General features: G+C 43.2%; 1 protein-coding gene across 1 annotated transcript in view; it reads left to right on the plus strand.

The window, feature by feature from the left end:
- Positions 1 to 17,895, plus strand: part of LOC111158280 (decaprenyl diphosphate synthase subunit 2) — a 272,132-nt gene extending 254,237 nt beyond the window's left edge. Inside the window, exon 8 of the mRNA XM_022520211.1 lies at positions 17,057 to 17,895. Coding sequence (XP_022375919.1) covers positions 17,057 to 17,215 — 159 coding nt within the window. The 3' untranslated portion in view covers positions 17,216 to 17,895. The remainder of the gene's footprint in view (positions 1 to 17,056) is intronic.
- Positions 17,896 to 22,985: the final 5,090 nt, after the last annotated feature.

The following is a 22,985-nucleotide window of genomic DNA, read 5'->3' on the forward strand; positions in this document are numbered from 1 at the left end:
GATCTAGGTTAACAAATACACCTTCCGTAACTCCGTATCGTAGAGATCTCCTTCTGGAAGGAGTGTTCATCCCACAGGTGTGACGATAGTTACATGGCACAGACAGTAACTTCCTCACCCTGTACCCTGGTTCCTGCATTTGCCCACAGCCTGATGTAACCTGCCTGGAAGATAATGTCACCGTTGTAACTCTCGGTAGATAGAGTCTGTTGTTGGACACGGACTTTAGCGATGGAAGTCTTAGATGTGTTTAAGCTCATGTTGTATCAGGATGCATGTTAGGATGTTAGAAATCTAGGGTCATGTAGACAGCAGTGGTAGTGATAGTAGTTTTGAGGCAAGTGATCCCCAGTTACCAGCATCCAAATGCTAAAGCAGACGAAAAATTGAGACATAAGGAGGAATTAAGAAATGGATACGTAAGAAATGTACGCAACGTAGTTTATGTGTTCCACAAATAACCCCCAGGACTGTCACATTCCTACATGACGTGATTGCTCTCATCCCACAATATTCTTTTTAGTTAAATAACCAGCATAGTATTCATCATGAGATTACAGAGTTTAGTATTGATTCACTCCTAAAAAAAGCTACAGGCAAAGAGTGGCTCGTTGCGGCAGTCTATAACCTATGATATGTTTTGCTTTTTGAATTTCAATGTGTATAATTAAGCTCCTCTTTGGAATATGATACTAAAAATAAAAAATTATTTTTGAATCAATTCAGATAAATCTGAGATTATTTATAAAGAGTTAAATTTTCCTTCAGAAGACATGATTGCTCTCCTATGCAATTTAAGCCTCAATTTAATATAATTCCATATTACTAACCTCAAATTCCAATGAAATGCCAATGGAAGTTTATAAACTAAGAATTAAATTCTACATTGTGGTCCATCTGAGTGCCTGGGTGGCTCAGTTGCTTAAGCGTCTGACTCTTGGTTTTGGCTCAGGCCATCTCAGGGTGGGGGGATCGAGGCCCACATAAGGCTCTGCACTCAAGGGGGAGTCGGCTTGAGATTCTTACTCCCTGTCCCGCCCCCACTACCCGCCCATGTACGCACTCTCTCTCAAATAAAATAAATCTTTTAAAAATAAATAAATTGCACATTTTGGTCCATTTAATTACATTTTGGAATCAGATATATCGGCTCCTACCCTGAGCTACATACAAGTTGAAACTGTCTTTCTTAAGGAGCAAGCACTACTGTTTTGTTTTTTTTTTTTTTTTAATTTATTTGAGAGAGAGTAAGCACACAAGTCAGGGGAGGGGCAGAGGGAGAGGGAGAAGCAGAGCAGGCTCCCTGATGAGCAGGGAGCCCAACATGGGGCTTAATCCCAGGTTCCCGGGGTCATGACCTGAGCTGAAGGCAGACGTCCAACCGACTGAGCCACCGGGCGCCCTGAGAAGGAAGCACTACCTTGCCTGAATTCTCTGCCAAGGAGTCAACAATTTAGATCAGTCTTGAGTATGTCAGTAAAATGTTTTTAGCTACATGAAAATACCTCTAAATACATACATATACATGTATATGTAGGGGTACTGAACTCTATACATATATATATATGAGTGTATGATTTTGGATTATTTGTACATATAATAGGGATGTATATATTCAGATATGACCATTTGTATGAAATGAGCTATTTGGTTATGAAGCTATTTGTGGATAGTAGCCCACAGCACAGACTCGTAAATGTGCTCCGCTAAGACATCGTGTCTTGAATTGAGCTCTGAAACAAATCTCACTGGTCCACCCAGGACATCATCTTATTGCCACACATCATCTTATTTGTTCTTCTTAATAACTTCATGTGGTATGATATGATCTTTCCAATTTTACAGGTGAGGGCTTAGAGAAGTTGCCTAGCCCAAGATAACACGTGTCCAGGTCCACAGTTTCCCTACTAACGTTTGCTCATTGCCTCTCTACAGTTGTTTTTCATATTATGAAACAGCAGAAATGGATTAACCGGTCTTAGGAGGAGAAACCTCATCCCCTTATTGGATTAAAAAAGGTTCCTGTGTGGCTTGATCTGGGGGTTTCTGCTCTGGTTCTTAAAAAACTGCCCTATGTGGAAATAGCAGCATTTTGTCCCTCCCAGAACATACCTCTTCTCTTAACTCCCATCTCCACGGGCTTCAGGTCCCAAGACTCAGCAAGGGAAAAGAAGAGCAGAGTAACAAATGCCATGTGTGTCACACATGCTCATACAATTATACAAAGTGATCTTAATTCTGCAAAAGAATACAAAGAACTTATTTTAAAAGTATTGTAAAGCTTGGGGCTCCTGGGTGGCTCAGTGGGTTAAGCCGCTGCCTTCAGCTCAGGTCATGATCTCAGGGTTCTGGGATTGAGCCCCGCATCGGGCTCTCTGCTCAGCGGGGAGCCTGCTTCCTCCTCTCTCTCTCTGCCTGCTTGTGATCTCTGTCTGTCAAATAAATAAATAAAATCTTTAAAAAAAAAAAAAGTATTGTAAAGCTTAATACATATTACGGGAGTTTTCCAGACTATTTTACAAAAGAAAAAATACTCTGATGTTTTATAAGAGAACGGAAAAATGTTAAAGTATGGGCTAAATTATATTTGTCCATTTGAACTCATTAGTCCTTTATTCAATGACTTTTTTTTCCCCAAGATTTATTTATTTAGAGAAAGAGAGAGCGACCGAACACAAGCAGGGGAGAGGCAAGGGAGGGAAGAATCCCCAAGCAGACACCCTACTGAGTGCAGAAACCCACCCAGAGCCTGATCCCATGACCCCAAGATCATGACCCCAGCAAAATCAAGAGTTGGGCACCCAATCAACTGAGCCACCCAGGTTCCCCGTCCAATGACTTAAATGTAGTATGATGAGCCCTGCGATTGCTTTTATTTAATTTTTTTTGAGAGAGAGAAAGGGCATGTGCATGAGGTGAGGGGAGGGGCAGTAGGAGAGGGAAAGAAAGAATCCCAAGCAGGCTCCACAACCAGCACAGAGCCCAACACAGCAGCTCAATCTCACAACCCTGAGATCATGACCTGAGTGGAAATCAAGAGTCGGACACTTAACCAATTGAGCCACCCAGGTGGCCCCCAAGATTGGTTTTTAAAAATAATGAAAACGGGATGCCTGGATAGCTCTGTTGGTTAAGCGGCTGCCTTCAGCTCTGCTGTGATCTCAGGGTCCTGGGATCGAGTCCCACGTTGGGCTCCTCACTCACTGGGAAGCCTGCTTCTCCCTCTGCCTTCTGCTCCCCCTGCTCATGTGCACGCTCCCTCTCTTGCTCTCTCTCCTCACCCCACCCCACCCCCGGCAAATAAATAAATAAATAATCTTTAAAAAAATAATAAAGTATAGTGAAAATGACATGAGGTAATGATGTCCTGTGATTGTGTGAAACAGCAGGTACCATTACTGCAGTCAGAATCTTTGGTTGAGATTTTTGGTAAAAATAAGTTTTCACTATTAAGGAGTTAAGTAAAAATATGTTAGTTTTGTGACTTAAAAAGTGGAGGTGATGATATCTGAGCCTTATTCAGGGCCTTAGTTTAAAAAATAAAAAGTATGACCTGAAGAATATACCTAATCAATTAAAATATTTATGGCCTTTTTCTTAGCAGAAATGTGGAAATTTTCCATTTCCAGTTCTTACTGACATTTGTTCTGCAGCCATATGGCATTTTTAGTTATGGTTTTTAAAAATGTATATATTGTAATAGAGATGCGTGGTTAATATAACAATGGCTTCAATTTTCTGTCATCTCTGTAAATAGAGTTTTATCCAAAGCTATTTGACTTAATGTATTTCTTAAAATCTGTGATGTAGGGGCGCCTGGGTGGCTCAGTGGGTTAAAGCCTCTGCCTTCGGTTCAGGTCATGATCCCAGGGTCCTGGGATCGAGCCCCACATCGGGCTCTCTGCTCTGCAGAGAGCCTGCTTCCTCCTCTCTCTCTGCCAGCCTCTCTGCTTACTTGTGATCTCCGTCTGTCAAATAAATAAATAAAATCTTTAAAAAAATAAAAATAAAAATAAAAAAAAAATAAAGCCTCTGCCTTTGGCTCAGGTCATGATCCCAGGGTCCTGCATCGGGCTCTCTGCTCAGCAGGCAGCCTGCTTCCCTCCCCTCTCTCTGCCTGCTTGTAATCTCTGCCTGTCAAATAAATAAAATCTTAAAAGAAAATCTATGTTGTATAGTGAAAAAATTTGCCCTTGGGGCACAGGTTTGCAAAGGACATTATTGACATAGATAGGTGTTCTCTTCCCAGATGAAATTGATATGCCTCCCAGTTCACGTATGAGTGAAAGGAAAAGCATTATACCATGCTGCTTAAGAGCAAGAACTATTTGGATCTTGACTCCAGCACTTATCTTCCATGTTACCTTGAGCAAGTTAACTCTTGTCTAAGTTTGTTCATCAGTAAAATAAGAATAATGTTAGTAGCTACTTCATAGGGCTGTTGTAAAGATTGAAGATACATATGTCTTAGTGCTGGGCACACATAAGTACTGTGAGGTTGTCTTTGTTGTTATTGCTAGTATTGTTATGATTATGGGCTATTTTAATATTGGGAATTGTACCATTCTTGTCCTTTGGCACATGACTTCATGTGCTCGAGGAAGGAACTAAAAATTCTCTTATTTCGGGGTGCCTGGGTGGCTCAGTGGGTTAAGCCTCTGCCTTCGGCTCAGGTCATGATCCCGGGGTCTTGGGCTCGAGCGCCGCATCGGGCTCTCTGCTCAGCGGGAAGCCTGCTTCCTCCTCTCTCTCTGCCTGCCTCTCTGCCTACTTGTGATCTCTGTCAAATAAATAAATAACATCTTTTTTTAAAAATTCTCTTATTTCCGTCCCCTTTCCTTTTGCAGAAATAAGATATTTAATTAAATCAGTAGATTTTCTTTCTGTAGACTCTTGCAGATACTCTGTTGTTCTGAGGAAAAACGAATGCCTTTTAGGTGGTTTGCAATTTGTTTGTTTATCATAATATGTTTATCATGTTAGAGAAAAGTTTTAATTATAGCTTTTCCCTCTGTACCAAGTCTTGCCAATCAGAAGTTGGGAAGACCTTTCAGTTGAAGCACTATCAGCTAGAATCTTGGAGTTGGATGGGACTTTGAAGGCTGCCTTGTTCCACCTTCCACATCTGCTAAGAATTTTATTCAGAGGGACGCCTGAGGGGCTCAGTCAGTTGAGCATCTGTCTGCCTTGGGCTCAGGTCATGATCCCGGAATCCTGGGATCAAGTCCCACGTTGGGCTCCTTGCTCGGCAGGGAGCCTGCTTCTCCCTCTGCTTGCCATTCCCCCTGCTTGTGCTCTCTCTCTCTCTCTCCCCCTCTCTCTGTCTCCCCCTGACAAATAAATAAATAAAATCTTAAAAAAAAAAAAAAAAAGAATTTTATTCATCCCTTCTCTGATGTGGTCATCTAGTTGCTGAGGACTTCCAGAAACAGGGGCTTCACAGCTTGTGAAAAATAATTATTCTCTTGTTAGACAACTCTAGTTGTTTGAAAGCTCTCTCTTATTTGTCGTTGAAGTCTGCTTCCAGAAATTTCACCTTGTTGCTCTTTGTTCTGTCTCCTGAAGCATACAGAACAGAACTGTTCCATCTTCCATTTGATTACTTCAGATGTTGGAAGATGGCTTTCATCTCCTCCTGTAATCCTTTCCTCCAGGTTAAACATTCCTTAGGTGCGTGTTTTCAAATACTTCTTCATCCTAATACTGGAGCCAGGCTACCCTGAATGCCCATCTTGATACGTGGCCATGGCACCCAGGACAGAACATAGTTTTCTAACCACGAACTGACCATCAAACAGTACAGCCTGACCATTCCTGCCTGTGTTTTGGATACGTACCTCTGTTGACACTGCCGAAGTTTGTGTTTGGGCTTTTTTCTAAATTTTCTTTAATCTGTATCACCGTCTTGGCTTATATAAAGAATGTGGTTACCAAAGATTCTCACCACTTCTTTATGAGTCACTGTCAAACTGAGGCTCACATGTGTACAATGAATTTTTGAAACCTATAGAACCTGTAGAATTATACAGTTATCCCCGTACATTGTATCTCACGAGTATCAGTCTTTTTTCAATATGTGAAAACCATTAAGGTTTTGATGCCATCCATGTGTTAGCTTTCTCTCTTGGCTCTATGACATCTGAAAATTAAAATCTAGTACATATTTCTTCTCCGTCTTCATTCAGGTAATCCATGGAACTGTGATAAAGGAAAGAAACCAAATTGGGGTTGTTTTTTGTTTTTCTTTTTTTTATTAAAATATAGTTGACTGGGTGCCTGAGTGGCTTAGTTGGTTAAGTGTCTGCCTTTGGCTCTGGTCGTGATCCCAGGTTCCTGGGATCGAGTCCCATGTTGAGCTCCCTGCTCAGCAAGGAGTGTGCTTCTCCCTTTCTCTCTCCCTCTGCCTCTCCCTCTGCTTGTGCTTTCTTTCTCTCTCAAATAAATTTTTTAAAAATCTTAAAAAAAAAAAAAAAAAAGAAAGAAAGAAAGAAAGAAAGAAAGAAAAAGAAAGAAAGAAAGAGGGGGCACCTGTGTGCCTCCATGGGTTAAGCCTCTGCCTTCAGCTCAGGTCATGATCTCAAGGTCCTGGGATCAAGCCCTGCATTGAGCTCTCTGCTCAGAAGGGAGCCTGCTTCCCCCCCACCTCTGCCTGCTTCTCTGCCTACTTATGATAGCTCTCTCTCTCTGTCAAATAAATAAATAAAATCTTTAAAAAAAAAAAAAAAGAAAGAAAGAAAGGGGGCGCCTGGGTGGCTCAGTGGGTTAAAGCTTCTGCCTTCGGCTCGGGTCATGATCCCAGAGTCCTGGGATCGAGCCCCGCATCGGGCTCTCTGTTCAGCAGGGAGCCTGCTTCCCTTCCTCTCTCTCTGCCTGCCTCTCTGCCTACTTGTGATCTCTGTCTGTCAAATAAATAAATAAAATCTAAAAAAAAAAAAAAGAAAAGAAAAAGAAAGAAAGAAAGAAAGAAAGAGAAATATAGTTGACACACAATGTTACATTGTTAGATGTACAACATGGTGATTTGACAAGTCTGTATGTTATGCTGTGCTTGACAAAAATGTAGCTACCATCTGTCATCATACACCACTGTTATGATGCCACTGATCATATTCCCCATGTGGTACTTTTTATTTCTGTGACCTATTATACATTTCATAACTGGAAACCTGTATCTCCCAATCCCCTTCTCCTTTTTGCCCATCCCCCAATCCTCCTCCCCTAAGACAACCATCAGTTTGTTCTTTGAATCTATGGGTCTGTTCCTGGTGTTCACTTATTTGTTTCATTTTTTAGATTCTATATTAAATGAAATCATATGGTATTTGTGAAATCATATGGTATTTGTCTTTCTCTGTCTGACTTATTTCACTTTAGCATTTAATACCCTGTAGGTCCATCTATGTTGTCACAGATGGGAAGATCTCATTCTTTTTTATAGCTGAGTAATATTCCTATGTGAATGTGTGTGCACGTGTATACATACCACATCTTTATCCAGTCATCTATCAATGGACACTTGAGTTGCTTTTGTATCTTGGCTATTGTAAATAATGCTGCAATAAGCACAGGAGTGCATATATCTTTTCAAATTAGTGTTTTCAAAAGATACCCAGTAGTGGAATTACTGGATAATATGGTATTTCTATTATCAATTTTTTGAGGAACCCTCCTACTGTTTTCCATAGTGGTTGCACCAATTGACATTCCCACCAACAGTGCACAAGGGTTCCTTTTTCTCCACATCCCCACCAACACTTGTATTTCTTGTCTTTTTGATAGTAGCCATTCTGACTGGTGTAAAGTGATATCTCATTGTGGTTTTGATTTGCATTTCCCTGATGATAGTGTTGACTATCTTTTCATGTCTCTTGACCATCTGGGTGTCTTCTTTGGAAAATGTCTATTCAGGTCCTCTGCCCAATTTTAATCAGATTATTTGGGTTTTTTAATAAGTTCTTGATATATTTTGGATATTGACCCCTTTTGGATATATTATTTGCAAATATCTTCTCCCATTCAGTAGGCTGCCTTTTTGTTTTGTTGATGGTTTTCTTCACTGCGCAAAAGCTCTTTATTTTGGCATAGTCCCAGTAGTTTATTTTTGCTTTTGTTTCCCTTGTCTGAGGAGACAGATCTGGAAAAATGTTACTAAAGCCAATGTGAAAGAAATTACTGCCTATGTTTTCTTCTAGGAGTTTTATGATTTTATGTCTCACATTTAGGTCTTTAATCCATTTCAGTGTTATTTTTATGTATGGTATAAGAAAGTGGTCCAGTTTCATTCTTTTGCATATAGCTTTCCATTTTTTTCAGAACCACTTATTAAAAAGACTAAACCAAATACTGAGTCCTGGAGGTTGCTTTTCTGCCCAAAATAAACCCACTACCAAACATTCTTTAAGAGTAGTTGTTTTACATATTTGAATTCATTTTACCATACTCTAATCCCTCAGAGCCCCATTTCTCTGTTTCCTTTTATTTATTTTTTTTTTTTAAGATTTTACAATGTAGGGGCGCCTGGGTGGCTCAGTGGGTTAAGGCCTCTGCTTTGGCTCAGGTCATGATCCCGGGGTCCTGGGATCGAGCCCCACATCAGGCTCTCTGCTCAGCAGGAAGCCTGCTTCCTCCTCTCTCTCTGCCTGCCTCTCTGCCTACTTATGATCTCTCTCTCTGTCAAATAAATAAATAATCTTTAAAAAAAAAAAGATTTTACAATGTATTTATTTGTCAGAGAGAGAGAGCGCAAGCAGGGGGAGCAACAGGCAGAGGGAGAAACGGGCTCCCCACTGAGCAAGGAGACTGATGTGAGACTCGATTCCAGGACTCTGGGATCCTGACCTGGGCTGAAGGCAGATGCTTAACTGACTGAGCCACTCAGCTTCCCAGAACGAAGTTTTTAAAACCCAAATATACTCTATCTTTACTGTTTCTGAAGCTAACAGTGAGTGGCCATATCGAAAGAAAAATGAGAACATTTTGTAATGATTTGCCCATTGTGACCCACCTGTCCTGGGGCTGCAATCAGCACTGACTTTTTTTCTAGAGCTCACAACCCATCTATTTGATAACGTTTTTTAGAATTTTGCCATCATTGTCCATAAATTCACTGGTCTTTGTTCCAGATGCACCTCTGTCCTCATCTTTTTCTTTTGTCCTGTGTTCAAAGACATTTGTCAGTTGAATCTCTCGTCTCTGAGATTTCTTAGGTCTTTCAGTAGCTGGGAAGGACCATTTGTGTGCGCTGGGAGCATGAAAAGGACTGAGGTGAGTGGATGCCTCTGTCAAGGTGCTCTAGACTGGAAACTGGGTTTCCAGAGTGAAAAGGAAGACGGAGAAGGGAAGTGCCGCCAGAGATATCAGGCAAAACGAGTGAGAAGTCTGCTGGTGGGGAGGAGGCTCAGTGAGGGTGTCACGCAGTAATTTGTCCAAAAGGGCAATACTGTGTTCAGAATGGGAGTGGTGGTGGCCTTAAAACGCAGAGGATACCGGAAGCCAGACCTAAGGCAGGTTGGTAGCTGCCTCCTCCCTGACGACCTGTAACGGGCTGTTTCATCCTTAAAGTCCCCTCTTCATGGAATTTATTTTCATCTTTACAGTTTTTAACTCGTTCATTATTTCTGTTTCCTTTGTCTTCTCTTAATAATACGTCATCTTTTGGGACTATTTGAGTGTACTTGTCCTTCTTTGACATACTGCCCTGATATTTTGATGCCTCTTATTTTTGTCATCGTCTCCTTGCCCTGTGCACCCCCCATCAGTCTTCAGCAGATTCTGATGAGGTTGTTTCTGAACATTTTTCTGTGAGGAATGGCACTTTAAAAATATGTGTGACAAGTGTCCTGGTGATAACACAGACTTATGGGTGGATTCCCACACAATTCTCACAGCTTTCTACCTCTCCTTTGTCAGCTCCTTCAAATCAGGGATAGCATCTGATCTCCACAGTGCAGCTCTGTGCAGAATAGCTGCTCAGCCCAGGCTCAGCAATGGAGGAGGCAAAATGCTGCTCCTTTATACCTGGGCCTTTTCCAGTCCGAGCCCCAAGAGACCTTATCTGTAGCTGTTTATTTTGGGCTCTTTCATAATTAATGATGACCATAGTTGAAATTTAGTTTTTTCAGAGGCTCTCATCCCCCTTGAACGATTTCCATTTATGATCTCTTGGAATCATGGCAGTCTTTTCACTAATTTTTAAATGTGCTTTCCTAATTTATGGTCTGGGTGTCCAAAACCATGCGTGCTGGTCCTTTCTTTCACTGAGTCTAGTACCAGGCTGGAGTCCCTTATCACTACTGCATGTTAGTTTCTGCCATCTTCTTAATCCCCATTAGGGAAGCATGGTCTACTTCTCCCACTCGATTAGGAGATGAGTGGTCTCTTTCCGTAACAGCATGGCCGCCATTTGTTACCTTTCCTCCTTATTCAAGTGTTTTCAACCATTAAAAACAAACAAACAAACAAACAAAAACCCCCTTTAACATACTGCTTCTACTTCCTTAGTCTCTATTATCCAGTTTCTACAGAACAAGGTCTACCCTAATTTCCAGATGAGTTTCAGCATCCCCATTCTCTATGGCACTTTCTCTGTTTGGGCAAAGGAAAACTTGGGGTTCTCTCCAATTCTGTTCCAGTGCTATAGAGAGGAACAGCTCTGGATGTGCAGAAATGAAACCTAAGCCATTTCTCAGATTTGCTGTTGGCTCTTGCCACTTAGCCGATCTCATCCTAATTACCTTCTCCTGCAAAATGAGATGAGAAGATAAGACTGGGCTTGGGTTTCTACCAGGTCTGAAAGTCTTTCTTTGGTTTCATTGGAGAGAAGCAGTTGTCTCACCCACTTCTGCTAAAGCTGCCTAGATCTCATGGCAGGGGCTTGTCTTTACCATTTAAGAGAATTTTTTAACCAAATGGTTTTCAAAAGCATATGATGATTTCTCAAAAGGGTCTCATAAAAGCAACATTTATCACTGAAAAGGTGTTTAATAACACCTTTTAATAAATGTTAAATAATAATGCACTTAACTTTAAGTACTTTGCATCTTTTTCTCTCTGTGTTAATGTCTTTAATTGGATCCTCTAGCAAGGGATTTGGACTTAATTTATTGCAGGTGATGCTGCACTTACATAATTATTCAGTTGACTTAATTAGAGATTTAATTATATTAGTGCCCTAAAGTGCTATATCAGAGAAGTAAAAACACAGACTGGTAATTCACCTTTTTGTATTTTTTTACATCACTCACCCTATAACTAAAACTGTTTTTCAAGCCATAAAGGCCAGAGGGCATGCCAGCCTCTTCTAGCCATATCCTAATATGGAAAGTTCTGTCTGTGCATTTGTTTAGGCTTTGCCCAGTCAAAATGTAGGTGAAAGCAAAAGTGGAAAGAATTTTTCCAATTGTGTGGTGAGCCTGGGTGGCTCAGATGGTTAAGCATCTGCCTTTTACCTCAGGTCATGATCTCCACGTCCTGGGCTTGAGCCCCACATTGGACTCCCAGCTCAGTGGGGAGTCGGCTTCTCCTTCTCCCTCTGCCTCTCCCCTGCTTGTACCCTCTCTGTCTCTCTCTCTCTCTCTCTCTTTCTCTCTCTCAAATGAATAAATAAAACCTTTAAAAAAAAAAAGGATTTTTCTAATTGTGGTCTTATCTCTTGCATCTCTTAGAACCAAAGTTGTAGGTCCAGTCCCTCAGCAGTCCTTTCAACCCCCTCCAGCTCTGCTGCCCTAGGGCAGCCCCCTAATAGGTGGTCCTCGGAGGAAGCAGCTGTGTTTGTATCTCCCACACCTACTACACACCCACGCCATACAGGTGCACAATACATGGTGGTCAAAACAGTATAAACCCTTGGGGCGCCTGGGTGGCTCAGGAAGTTAAGCCTCTGCCTTCGGCTCAGGTCATGATCTCAGGGTCCTGGGATCGAGCCCCGCGTCGGGTTCTCTGCTCAGTGGGGAGCCTGCTTCCCCCTTCTCTGCCTGCCTCTCTGCCTACTTGTGATCTGTCTGTCAAATAAATAAAATATTTTTTTAAAAATGTTCATTAATGTTGACTATAATATTTTAAAAAAGTATAAACTCAACCCATCTATTTTTTTAAGATTTAATTTTTTTATTTGAGAGAGAGACCAACAAGCAGGGGTGAGAAGGGTAGAGGGAGAAAGAGACTCCCTGTTGAGCAGGGAGCTCGATGCAGGACTCCATCCCAGGACCTTGGGATCATGACCTGAGCTGAAGGCAGACATTTAACTGACTGAGCCACCCAGTCGCCCCCAACCCAACTATTTTAAAATACAGTAACTCAAAATATGTTCCCCAGCAGGTAAGGTACTCCCAAATTGGGCTAATCATTGGAATGACTTAAGAAGCATTTTTAGGCCTTATTAAATCCGTCTCTAGGGGCGCCTGGGTGGCTCAGTGGGTTAAGCCGCTGCCTTCGGCTCAGGTCATGATCTCAGAGTCCTGGGATCGAGCCCCGCATCGGGCTCTCTGCTCTCTAGGGGAGCCTGCTTCCTCCTCTCTCTCTGCCTGCCTCTCTGCCTGCTTGTGATCTCTCTGTCAAATAAATAAATAAAATCTTTAGAAAAAAAAAAAATCCATCTCTAGGATTGGGGCCTAGATATCTGCATTTTAAAGTTCCCCAGGTCGGGGCGCCTGGGTGGCTCAGTCGGTCAAAAGGCTGCCATCACCTCAGATCATGATCAGGGGGGTCCTGGGATCTATCTCTGAGGCAGTCTCCTGCTCAGCAGGGAGCCTGCTTCTTCCTCTCCCCCTGCCGCTTTCCCTGCTTATACTCTCTCTCTAATAAATAAATAAAATCTCAAAAAAGAGAGAGAGGGAGAGACACGTAGAACGCAATTGCACAACACAGCCTGATCCTTTCAAAACGGCAATATCATAGGGGAGAAAATATTAAAGTGTCGTAACAGATGAATGCAGTGTGTGAAGCAGGACTCATCGTGATTCAGGGAAAAAAATAAAAAAACTAACAAAGACATTTTAGAGCCAACTGGGGAAATTTGCTCATGGACTAGATATACCACAATGGTGGAGAATTATTGTTAACTTTCCTAGTTGGGACAATATTCTGGTTACGCAGGAGAGAGTTCTTAGGAGCCGCAGTCAAAACAAGGGTGAAGCCTGCTACAGCCCAACGTGTGTTCAAGCCACGTCCCGCCAGCTCAGAGCCTGTTGTTAAATATTTCAGAATTTTGTGATTCCACCGTCCTTGATCGCTTGCGATCAGCTGTGATGGGAGTTTTTATACCACAAAAATCTGCAAATGCTACAAACCGGGTTTTTCTCCTCCCCTGGAGAGGTGACTTACCAGCATACCACTGCCCACAGCTTATTTGCAAACAGTTGAGAAAACACATACATACAAGTAGATAAAACAGAAATAGCAAAATATTGACAGTTGTTGACTGTCAGTAGTTACGTGGTCATGCGTTGCACTAGACGAGGAGTCAGCTACCAGTTGGAGAAGGCGAAGGTGGAAGTATTTTAGGCTCTGTGGGTGAGTACAGCTCTGCGGCAGCTACTCACCTCTGCAGCTCTGCCACGAGAGCCCAAAGCAGCCACAGATAGTATGTACCTGAACGGACATGGATATGTGCCAATAAAACTTTATTTATAAAAACAGCGGGGTTAGAGTGGGCCTGCAGCTTGCCAACTCCTGTGCTAGTCTTTGAACTTTTTTGTACTTTTTAAATATTTGATAATAATTTTTTTTTTTAATTCAGATTTCTTAGCCTAGTTTTCCCAGCCCTCCTGGATCTCCTGTTACTTACCCCTGTAAGGCTTGTCACACCAATGTACCTTTATTCCCTGGACACTGTACTCTGGTCTCCTCTGTGCCTTTGTTTAAGCTCTTTCGATAAGATTCCCTTGCTCCTCTCAACCCTGTAACTGCTTACCAACGTTCTCAAAACATGCCTCAAATCTCACTACCCTGTAAGGTCTTCTTGAATCTCTTCTAATTACAGTTGATCTCTCATTGATCATTTATAGTCCTTTATTCCTCCCGTGGTTTTGCTGCTTTTTACAGTATACCCTTAACTAGTTCCTGATCCGTGAAGCGGAGAAGGATCATCGTACTCCTTTCACATAGTAAGTGTTTAGTTAACGTCTGCACACTGAAATCCACTCATGCATTTATTATGTACGTGCCTGCAGGTACCAACCCAAAGTGTAGAATACAGAATGTTGGCCTGTCTAATTTAGGTTTGGGGTAATTAAAGATAATGAAAATTGAGAGCATGTTCTCTCTTCCTCCCTCCCCTCCCACCCTTTTGCTTTTCTTCCCCCTTCCATCCCTCCTTCCTTCCTTAATCCAACTCCAACTACCTTTGAGGTTGTTGTGCATGAAGCTACAACAGACTTCATCTTTTGGATGGGTTGGCTTTCTAAGGGCCTGAGGAGGAAGAAGACTTCAGTTGTTTGGAATATTTGTAGTGTTTTAGACACTGTCTAGCACTCTGTGCTGTCTCAGGTAGTTGCTTCCAACAGTCCTACAAGGGGCTGATATTACCCCAAGTAGTTAAATGGCTCCTCTAAGATTATAAAGCTACAGTGGGAGTTCGAATCCACCATTTGAGTGCCTTCATGCATTCAGTGGTTGGCAAGAGACCAGGGCATCCCGGGCTGAAATAGTCCTGAAGTTCACGTGCAGTGTGTGGCAATACCCGTGGGGCAGTGAGATTCTGGCAGAGTATAGTGTCCGGTACTGTGGGACGGAGTGTTGGAAACCCTGGCTTCTGACCACAGCTGTGCCACTCCCCACCTGTGATCTTGGGTGAGCTGCTGAGCTTCTCTGAGCTTCTGTTTTCTTCTCTGTGTAATTAGAGGAATAAAGCAGGTTGTTTCTTTTATTCCTTCATGTTACGCGTGCTGTATGCAGTAGCTTAAAGTCTAAGGAAGAAATAGACATGGGAATGGAGAATTGACGTACAACACTACAATAATGCTGTACTCCAGGGGGCGCCTGGGTGGCTCAGTCCTTAAGCGTCTGCCTTGCGCTCAGCTCAGGTCATGATTGCAGGGTCCGGGGATCGAGCCCCACATCGGGCTCCCTGCTCAGCGTGGAGCCTGCTTCTCTCTCTCCTACTCCCTCTAATCGTGTTCCCTCTCTCACTGTGTCTCTCTCTGTCAAATAAATAAAATCTAAAAAAAATAATGCTGTACTCCAGATATGCACAGGGCACTTGGGGAGCCCCAAGGAAAAGAAGAGGCACCCTCCTCCTTAGGGCTCTCATGCCTAGCTGAGCATATTCGGCTCAAGTGGAATTTGGGGAGTTTGAAGGACGTGGGGAGATACGGGAACAGTCTCAGGGGAGATAACTGAGTAGTTTCCCTAAATAATGATGATGGGAGAACACGGGAGAACACAGGCTGGGCAAGGGCTAGATCAGGAAAGGACTTCTGTGACCTCATGAGAGAGCTTGGACTCTTCTGAGGGGTATTGGAAAGTAGTGAAGGGTTTTGAACAAGATCACATTTGCATTTTATAAAGCTCTCGTTGGCAGCATGACAGATGGAGTCCAGGGGCAAAATCTGCTGGTGGGAAGACTCTTGAGGAAGTGGTTGTGTAAAACAACCCAGGCAAGGGATGATGGTCATCTCAACGGAGGTCGCGGCAATGAGCATGAAGAGGGGAGGATAAATTTGAGAGCTCTAAAAGAGACGGAATGGCTAGGACCTAGAGACTCCGTCTGCCCAGATGGATACAGGCAACCTCACAATCTCTGTGGCCTCAAACAATAAGATGTGTTCCTTGCCCATGCTCCAGGGCCCACGCAGGTAGGAGAGGCACCGTGGCGCTCAGTGTGGTCACTCCGGAATCCAGCACGAGGAACTTCTCCAGTGTGGCTGGGCGATATAGCCACCTTGGGGAAGGCTCTGGAGGGATTTATGCGGACGGTTTAAATGCTGCCGCCCAGAAGTGACTTACATCCCTCTCGACTCACAGACTAAAACTTGTCCCTTGGGGGCACCTGGGTGGCTCAGTAGGTTAAAGCCTCTGCCTTCGGCTCAGGTCATGATCTCAGGGTCCTGGGATGGAGCCCCGCATCAGGCTGTCTGCTCGGCAGGGAGCCTGCTTCCCCCCCCTTCTCTGCCTGCCTCTCTGCCTACTTGTGATCTCGGTCTGTCAAATAAATGAATAAATAAATTAAAAAAAAAAAAAAACTGAGGACAATTCTGAATGTTCCTGTTATTTAAAAAACAAAACAACAACAAAAAAAACTTGTCCCTTGGCCCCACCCAATCTCTGGGGCCTAGAGGGCCTGACTGGAAATGAGGCATGAGGGAGGACCCCCCCAGGTTTCTGATTTAGGGAGTTAGGTAGAGGTATTCACTGAGAAAGAGGAGAGGGAACTGGGGGAAAAGGAAGCAGGCTGACCAAGTCACTATAAATCTCTTTCAGCTCTGAAGGGTAACCCTATTATTGGCCCTTCCCCGCCATCCAAAAGAGGGATTAGAAATAAACTCCAGTTATTGGCAAGAGTTTCCTTTATCCTTTACAAAGGTGTGTTTCAGTTCATTCTTCCCAGTCAAATAAAGGCTCTTAGTTTAAAAAATGTAGAGTTCAGACCTCAACTAAGGTGTCTTTCTTGAATTTTCATACGGACTATTGTGTCAGCATATAGTGTTAAAAAAAACAAGTCACTAAGTAGGATGTTAATGAAGCCTTCCTCACATAAGAATATCAGGCTGCTGCACTCAAAATGCCAGAGACGTAAATGCCCTCCGCCTTCATTACCGCCATCCCCCAGCGGGGCACATTTCAGGATATCAAGGGGTGGGAGTCGCCGGGGAGGAGGTGTTATTAGGCTGATTGGAGCCAATTGTGTTCCTCCGGAGCCCAGACACCTAGCAGCCTTAGGGAACGGTAGTGCCTCCAAACCTTTGGGGACTGGTGTCCTCTTTACCTCAAAAAGAACATAGCAGAAACAACGAATCCACACTGTGCCTCCCCCCACCCCCGCCCCGTGTCCACCTCCCCTCCCCAATTTAACTGTGGTACCTGAAAAACTGACTTTTATTGTGCATTTGTTTCTTAACAGTTGCGGGAAACAATCAAAGCTGGCAAAGGTGTGACTTCAGCTATGGACCTGTGTCGTTACCATGGAAACAAGGCACTGGAGGCCCTGGAGAGCTTTCCTCCCTCGGAGGCCAGATCTGCTTTAGAAAACATTGTGTTTTCAGTGACCAGATTTTTGTGACACCAAATTAAAAAGACACTATTGTTCGTTAGCCGGAAAAAAACAAAAAACCTGGGGAATGAGGGGATCGGGAGAGCTTTCGTGATGGCATATCTAAATGTGTTTAATGACTTTAAAATCATAATCCATTTTTCCCCCTTCCTTTTATCACATTGGTAAATGAATCCTGCGTCCTTTTTGGAACTGCTACCAACAAAATTAGAAGAAAAAAGGTCAAGCCGTTTTCACTTGTCACGCCAGCAGCACACTTGAGGCTGCAGTAGCAGAAATAATTAATGAGATTCGCTCCTGTGACCTCAGCACATGGACAGGAAATAAGTCCTTATTGATTGGACCGAGCCCGGGATGGCGCCGGGGCGGTGGCCTGTGGTTTGCCTTCCAGAGAGGGCAGAGCACGCTGGAAGCGGCAGGTGTCGAGAGAAACACTGATCGGTGCCGACCAGCGAGGACTGTCAAATCAAAAACTAGTGACCAACTGTCATAAGGGACGGTAGTTTTGATAATGAAGAAAAAAAAATGTGCTTTGTCTCCTTGCAATTATGTCTCTGTATCTGTAGGTACAGTATGAATACACTTCGTGCTAACTCGTTTTGGTAAGGGTTTTGTTTTGTTTTTTTAGGAAAAATTTGCTGAAAAAATAATGCTAAATATTTGAAGTAGGAGATTAAAATGTTATCATATGTTAACTTGGTTGTAGTAGGAATGGCTTGCTTTTCTTTCTAGAAGACCAAATATTTTTTTTTCAAATGCATTTCAAAGACCCAAACTCTTTTTTTTTTTTTTTAAAGCCAAACAGGATGCTTTTTTTCAAGTAGGATGTATTCATTTGTCATATTTCGGTGTAGAGAATACCTTTACAACTTTTACGAGTGTCACATACATACCTGTTGATCTGGGGAATAAACTGGCAATTTTTTTTTTTTTTTTAATTCAGAATGTCAGATTTTGGTCTTGAACCACAGACATCCAATTACAGAGAGAATACGAGCCATCTCCCAGGCCTGCAATCAGACACCGTCTCTGTGTGGTTCATGGAGATGATTTTTGTGGTTTGCCTGCGTGCAATATGAGAAGACCGTGGACAAGAAGGCTGAGTTTACATAAATGATCCAGATTGAGACTCAGCTACCTTTCTTCCTTATGTGGTGTAATTACAGCCCTATCTGCAGACAGTGAACACAGCAAACAGATTTTATTACCTCGTTCACTCAAACACTAAGTGAAGTTATTTTAGTCAAATTCCTTCCCCCAAAGTTACGAAACCATTTTATCAGGACCCAGCCTATGGCCTGCGATGAAGAGAAAATGTGAGCTGCAGAGGTTAAGGTATTGTATTATGAAATATTTTTTAATATACTTAAAATATTATAATCGTATAGTTTATGCTACCACAACTCGAACGCCTGTAGATTTAGCTTCCCAGAATGCTTTTCTGTTTGAAATGGTCTTTTCTTGAAGAAATTGGCTTAATTAGTAACTCTGGTTAGCCACATTAGATCAGACTAGGTTTTAATCATTAACTTCCACCAAGGAGGAGTCCTGCTTTTTGTTCTCTAGATGTGCAGGAACTTACCCCAACCTGTCGGTTTTCTGAAGCAGATGGTCGGGTGCTCTGAGGCCCGATTCCTGGGCTCTTCTGTTTCTGCTTTAGCAGCTGGTTTGTTGGGTGACCTTGAGCAAGTCACTTCCCCCTGAGTCTCAACTTCCTCCTCTGTTAAATAAATGAGAGAATGTATGAAGTCCCTTCCAGCCTTGTTTTATTTTCTAAAAGACTGTCATTTCTGACCCTGGATAGCAGAGATCCTCTGTGAGGTTCAGGGAGGGAGAAAGGTGAGACCCAGGGGGAGAGAAGCTATGAAGGAGTGCATAAAACTTAATGGCAAATTTCCTCCGACACTGCCTCGTGGCTTAGGGCCTACAGTATTCCTAGCTCTCTTTTGTATGGCCTGTAATCCTGGAGTCTTCTGTTTCAGCACCTGACTTTCTGCTTTCTCTGGGACCTTTCCTCCCCTGGCTCAGGTGTCCTGCCCTCAGTGTTGAGGGAGCTCTGCCTCTGCCTTCCCGCTCAGCAAAGTTCTCACTCCCAACCTCCCCTCGGGCTTTTGTTAAACCTAACACTGTTGGGTAATTCACTCTCCAGCTTTAAATGGTGAGAGTGTTTCTTCATGCCCCTTCTTTAGAGATGTTTGTTTATGAACTCTTATGTCCTTATAATTTCAGATAATTTAGGGAGAAATTTGGGGCACCAAGACATGCCTAATCACACCTCTTAGTCTACCACCTGGGTGCGGCCAGGGACATCACTGCCGACCAGGTAAGACTCTGGCCTCAGAATGTCCCCTCCACCCCCTCTCCGTCGCCCCCCCCATCCCCAGTTTCTTGCTAGAGGGGAAGAATTCCTTCATCAGCCATTGTGCTGCTCCCCTCCACCTGGTCCCCCCAACTTGCAAATTGGCTCCTCCAAACCTCATTCAGTTCAGGCTCCTAAGACCAGCCACACTCTCCTCCCTGTCAGTCTTGTCTTGCTCCGGTGTGTGTAGGCTGTGACGGTGAGGGCCTTGTGTGCACACTGAGCTCGTGCTCTCTCGTTCCAGTCCCGCAGCCACGCCCTGGGGTAAGCCTCTGACCCTCTCCAGATGCAGAAGCAGGCCTAGGGGACCACTTCTAACCGCCTGGCCTGCCCCACCTCCCCACCTCCCCACCAGAGAGTCTTTCCAGGTAGCGCTGGTTCTCTCTTCCTCTGCTTCTCTTTCCTGCTTTCCAAGATCTCAAGCCTGTGGCCTCGTATCTCCTTCATGCCCCGATTCCTGATCTTCAGTGTCTCCTCTACTGACTGACTATTTATGTTCCATCCTCCCTCCAGATCCCCAAAACAAACTTCCTCCCTTCACGCTGTGTGTTCTTCTGCCTCCATATTTTTTCTTCTCAGCATCACCAACACATTTTCTTACAGTCTCCTGACTCTAACCCTTGCAGCCGGTCCCTACCAGCCCCCACCACCTAGACCAGTGTGGAGCTTTAGATGCTCCAAGAATCCTGTGGAACAGATCCCTTGGGTCCCTCCCCGAACAACACTGAGATGGCCTTCCAGCAGATGGCAGCCAGACATCCCCCCAGCATTCCAGGTCTCTAACGCAGCCGCCCCTCTCCCTGGGCACACCTTGACCCAACTCTGTGCAGGTCCTTCCCCCTTCTCTGTCCTCCTTCATACCTGACCCATCTCTTAGTCACACCCCGGGAGACATTCTTTTCTAAACACTTACATTCTATTTTCCCAGAAACTAAAAAGCAGTTTCCTGCTCCACTAAGTTTTCTGCTTTTAAAGTCCCCAACTTCGAACCCCTGTTTCCTGGCATACAAAAACAGTATAAGTGAGATATGGATTAGATAGTGAGCAGTTTGCCATTACGATGTCTTTCAAAGAAGATACAGTTTATGACTATCATTAAACTTTGTTGTAAGTTTTACTTGATAATACTAAATCCCCTTCATGTTTTCTTGCTCACATAATGTGGTTTATGTAGGCACACCGAAAAATAAATTATCAGTGTCATTATTGGCCTGGTGCAGGTCTCATTCTGTAATGTTTGAGACTGTGTCTTACCCACGACAGTATTACTGCTATGGCCCAGGATGTGGGTGACACCAACAAGTTGGGATAAAAGACATATACATTAGTACAAAATGCTCCAAAAAGATAAAGACCTTTTTTTAGGCCCAGTATCTGCAACACAGTGAACTCCAGTGACCGCAAAGCAGTTGGAATAATCCATGATGATCTTTTTTCAAAGTCTGAGAAGGTGCTCCAACATGGCCATTTCCGGGCAAGCGGGTGTGGGGGAATTATGTCTGATCAACAAAAGCACAGCTAAAGGATACGTCTCCTTTTTTTTTTTTTTTAAAGACTCTAGCTAATCAGCAAGTTCATCACTGATAAAGAGAACCTTGCTTTTCAGAAAACCGTTGTCAAGCTCCTTCCTAGAGTTCTTAATTTCAGGAAGCTCCTTTCCTGCCACTTCATTTATCTTCCCACTTGGAAATCCTATTGTTAAGATCACCTTTCTGACCAATAGATGCACCAGAATTTATCTTTATAATCTGGAATGACTGTCCCTCATGGTAGAGCAGACATGCCCCACCTTTGTTAAAGCACAAAAGGGCAGAAATGAATTGGACTGGTTCTTGAATTCATTAAACTGTGAGGACATAATTGTCATTCCATTATTATTAATAGTTTCCATTATTGTTAATCGTGTTTTAGTAATACTAAAGCTATTTGCACTTTCTTTTACAAGCATAAAGCAATCTAACAAAATAATCATTTGCCTCTTTCTCTTCCCTACCTTCAGTCCTGATCTCAAATGAACTGTTTTCTTCTTTCAGAATGGGTCCTGCCTTTCCATTAAGAAGATAAAATGCTTCTAAAGGTGACTGAAGGGGCGCCTGGGTGGATCCGTGGGTTGAAGGACTGCCTCCGGCTCAGCTCATGATCCCAGGGTCCTGGGATCGAGCCCCTCATCAACCTCCGTGCTCAGCGGGGAGTCTGCTTCTCCCTCTCCCACTGTTGTCCCCCCTGCTTGTGCTCTCTCTAATAAATAAATAAAATCTTTTTAAAATAAATAAATAAATACATAATAAAGGTGACTAAAAACCAGTGTCACCTGGGGAGAGTCTAGAGGGGCCAGACCTGATGGAGGGATCCACCTCTTTCTCTAGGTCACCCCACCTGCCCTTGGGGTGCTGATGTGCTAAGTTTTCAGCCTGCCCTGGTGAAAGAATGTTCATAGTTCCGTCTTTCTTTCTGTCTTTCTTTCTTCCTTTCAGACTTTATTTATTTGACAAAGAGAGAGAGAGAGAACACAAACGGGGAGTGCGAGAGGGAGAAGCAGGCTCCCCGCTGAGCAGGGAGCCCGATGTGGGGCTCGATCCCAGGATCCTGGGATGATGACCTGGGCCACCCAGGTGCCCCGGCATGTTCATATTTCTTTCTTTTCTGTAGAAAGAGAAAGTTTCTCAGACTTTTATTCTTTTTCATTCTTTGGAGATGCTGACCATCTTCCTAGAAAAGCTGCATCAGTTTCCTTTCAGCTTGATCTGCTCATTTCCAGGTCTGACTGTGTACCCGTCACTGTGCATCCTGTGAGCAAACAAGTGGGTCACCCCTGCCTTGACTGTTGGGTAGCTACAATTTCGCTTTTTGAGCACATTAAAAAAAAATTAAGATTTTATTTATTTATTTGTCAGAGAGAGAGAGAGAAAGAGCACAAGCAGGGAGAGCTACAGGCAGAGGGAGAAAGAGGCTCCCCACTGAGCAGGGAGCCCCATACGGGACTTGATCCCAGATACCTGGCATCATGACCTTACCCAAAGGCAGACGCTTCACTGACTGAGCCACCCAGGTGTTCCCCCCCACCTCCAAAAAAATTTTTTCAAGTAAGCTCTATGCACAATGTGGAGCTTGAACACGTTTAAGTAAATAACAACTTTAAAAAATTTTTGGAAAATAGAAAAAAATTAATCTTTCACAGTCTCACCATGCTAACATAATCATCTCATCATTTCATTTCTATTTCAACCTTTTCTATCATGCATATCTTTTTTTTTTTTTTTTTTTTTTTGCATGGTCTAATTATAGTATACGTTTAACTTTGGGTCCTGCTGTTTTCACATAACATATCATAAACATTTTTCCATGATGTTGCAGTTTTTATAACCATTATTAATAAGTAGGTTAAGTTCTAAAGGCAGCTAAATTTCTATTCCCGGTCAG

The sequence above is a fragment of the Enhydra lutris genome, unplaced genomic scaffold, assembly GCF_002288905.1.
Source record: "Enhydra lutris kenyoni isolate GAN:26980312 unplaced genomic scaffold, ASM228890v2 scaffoldscaffold58, whole genome shotgun sequence".
Lineage (NCBI taxonomy): Eukaryota > Metazoa > Chordata > Mammalia > Carnivora > Mustelidae > Enhydra > Enhydra lutris.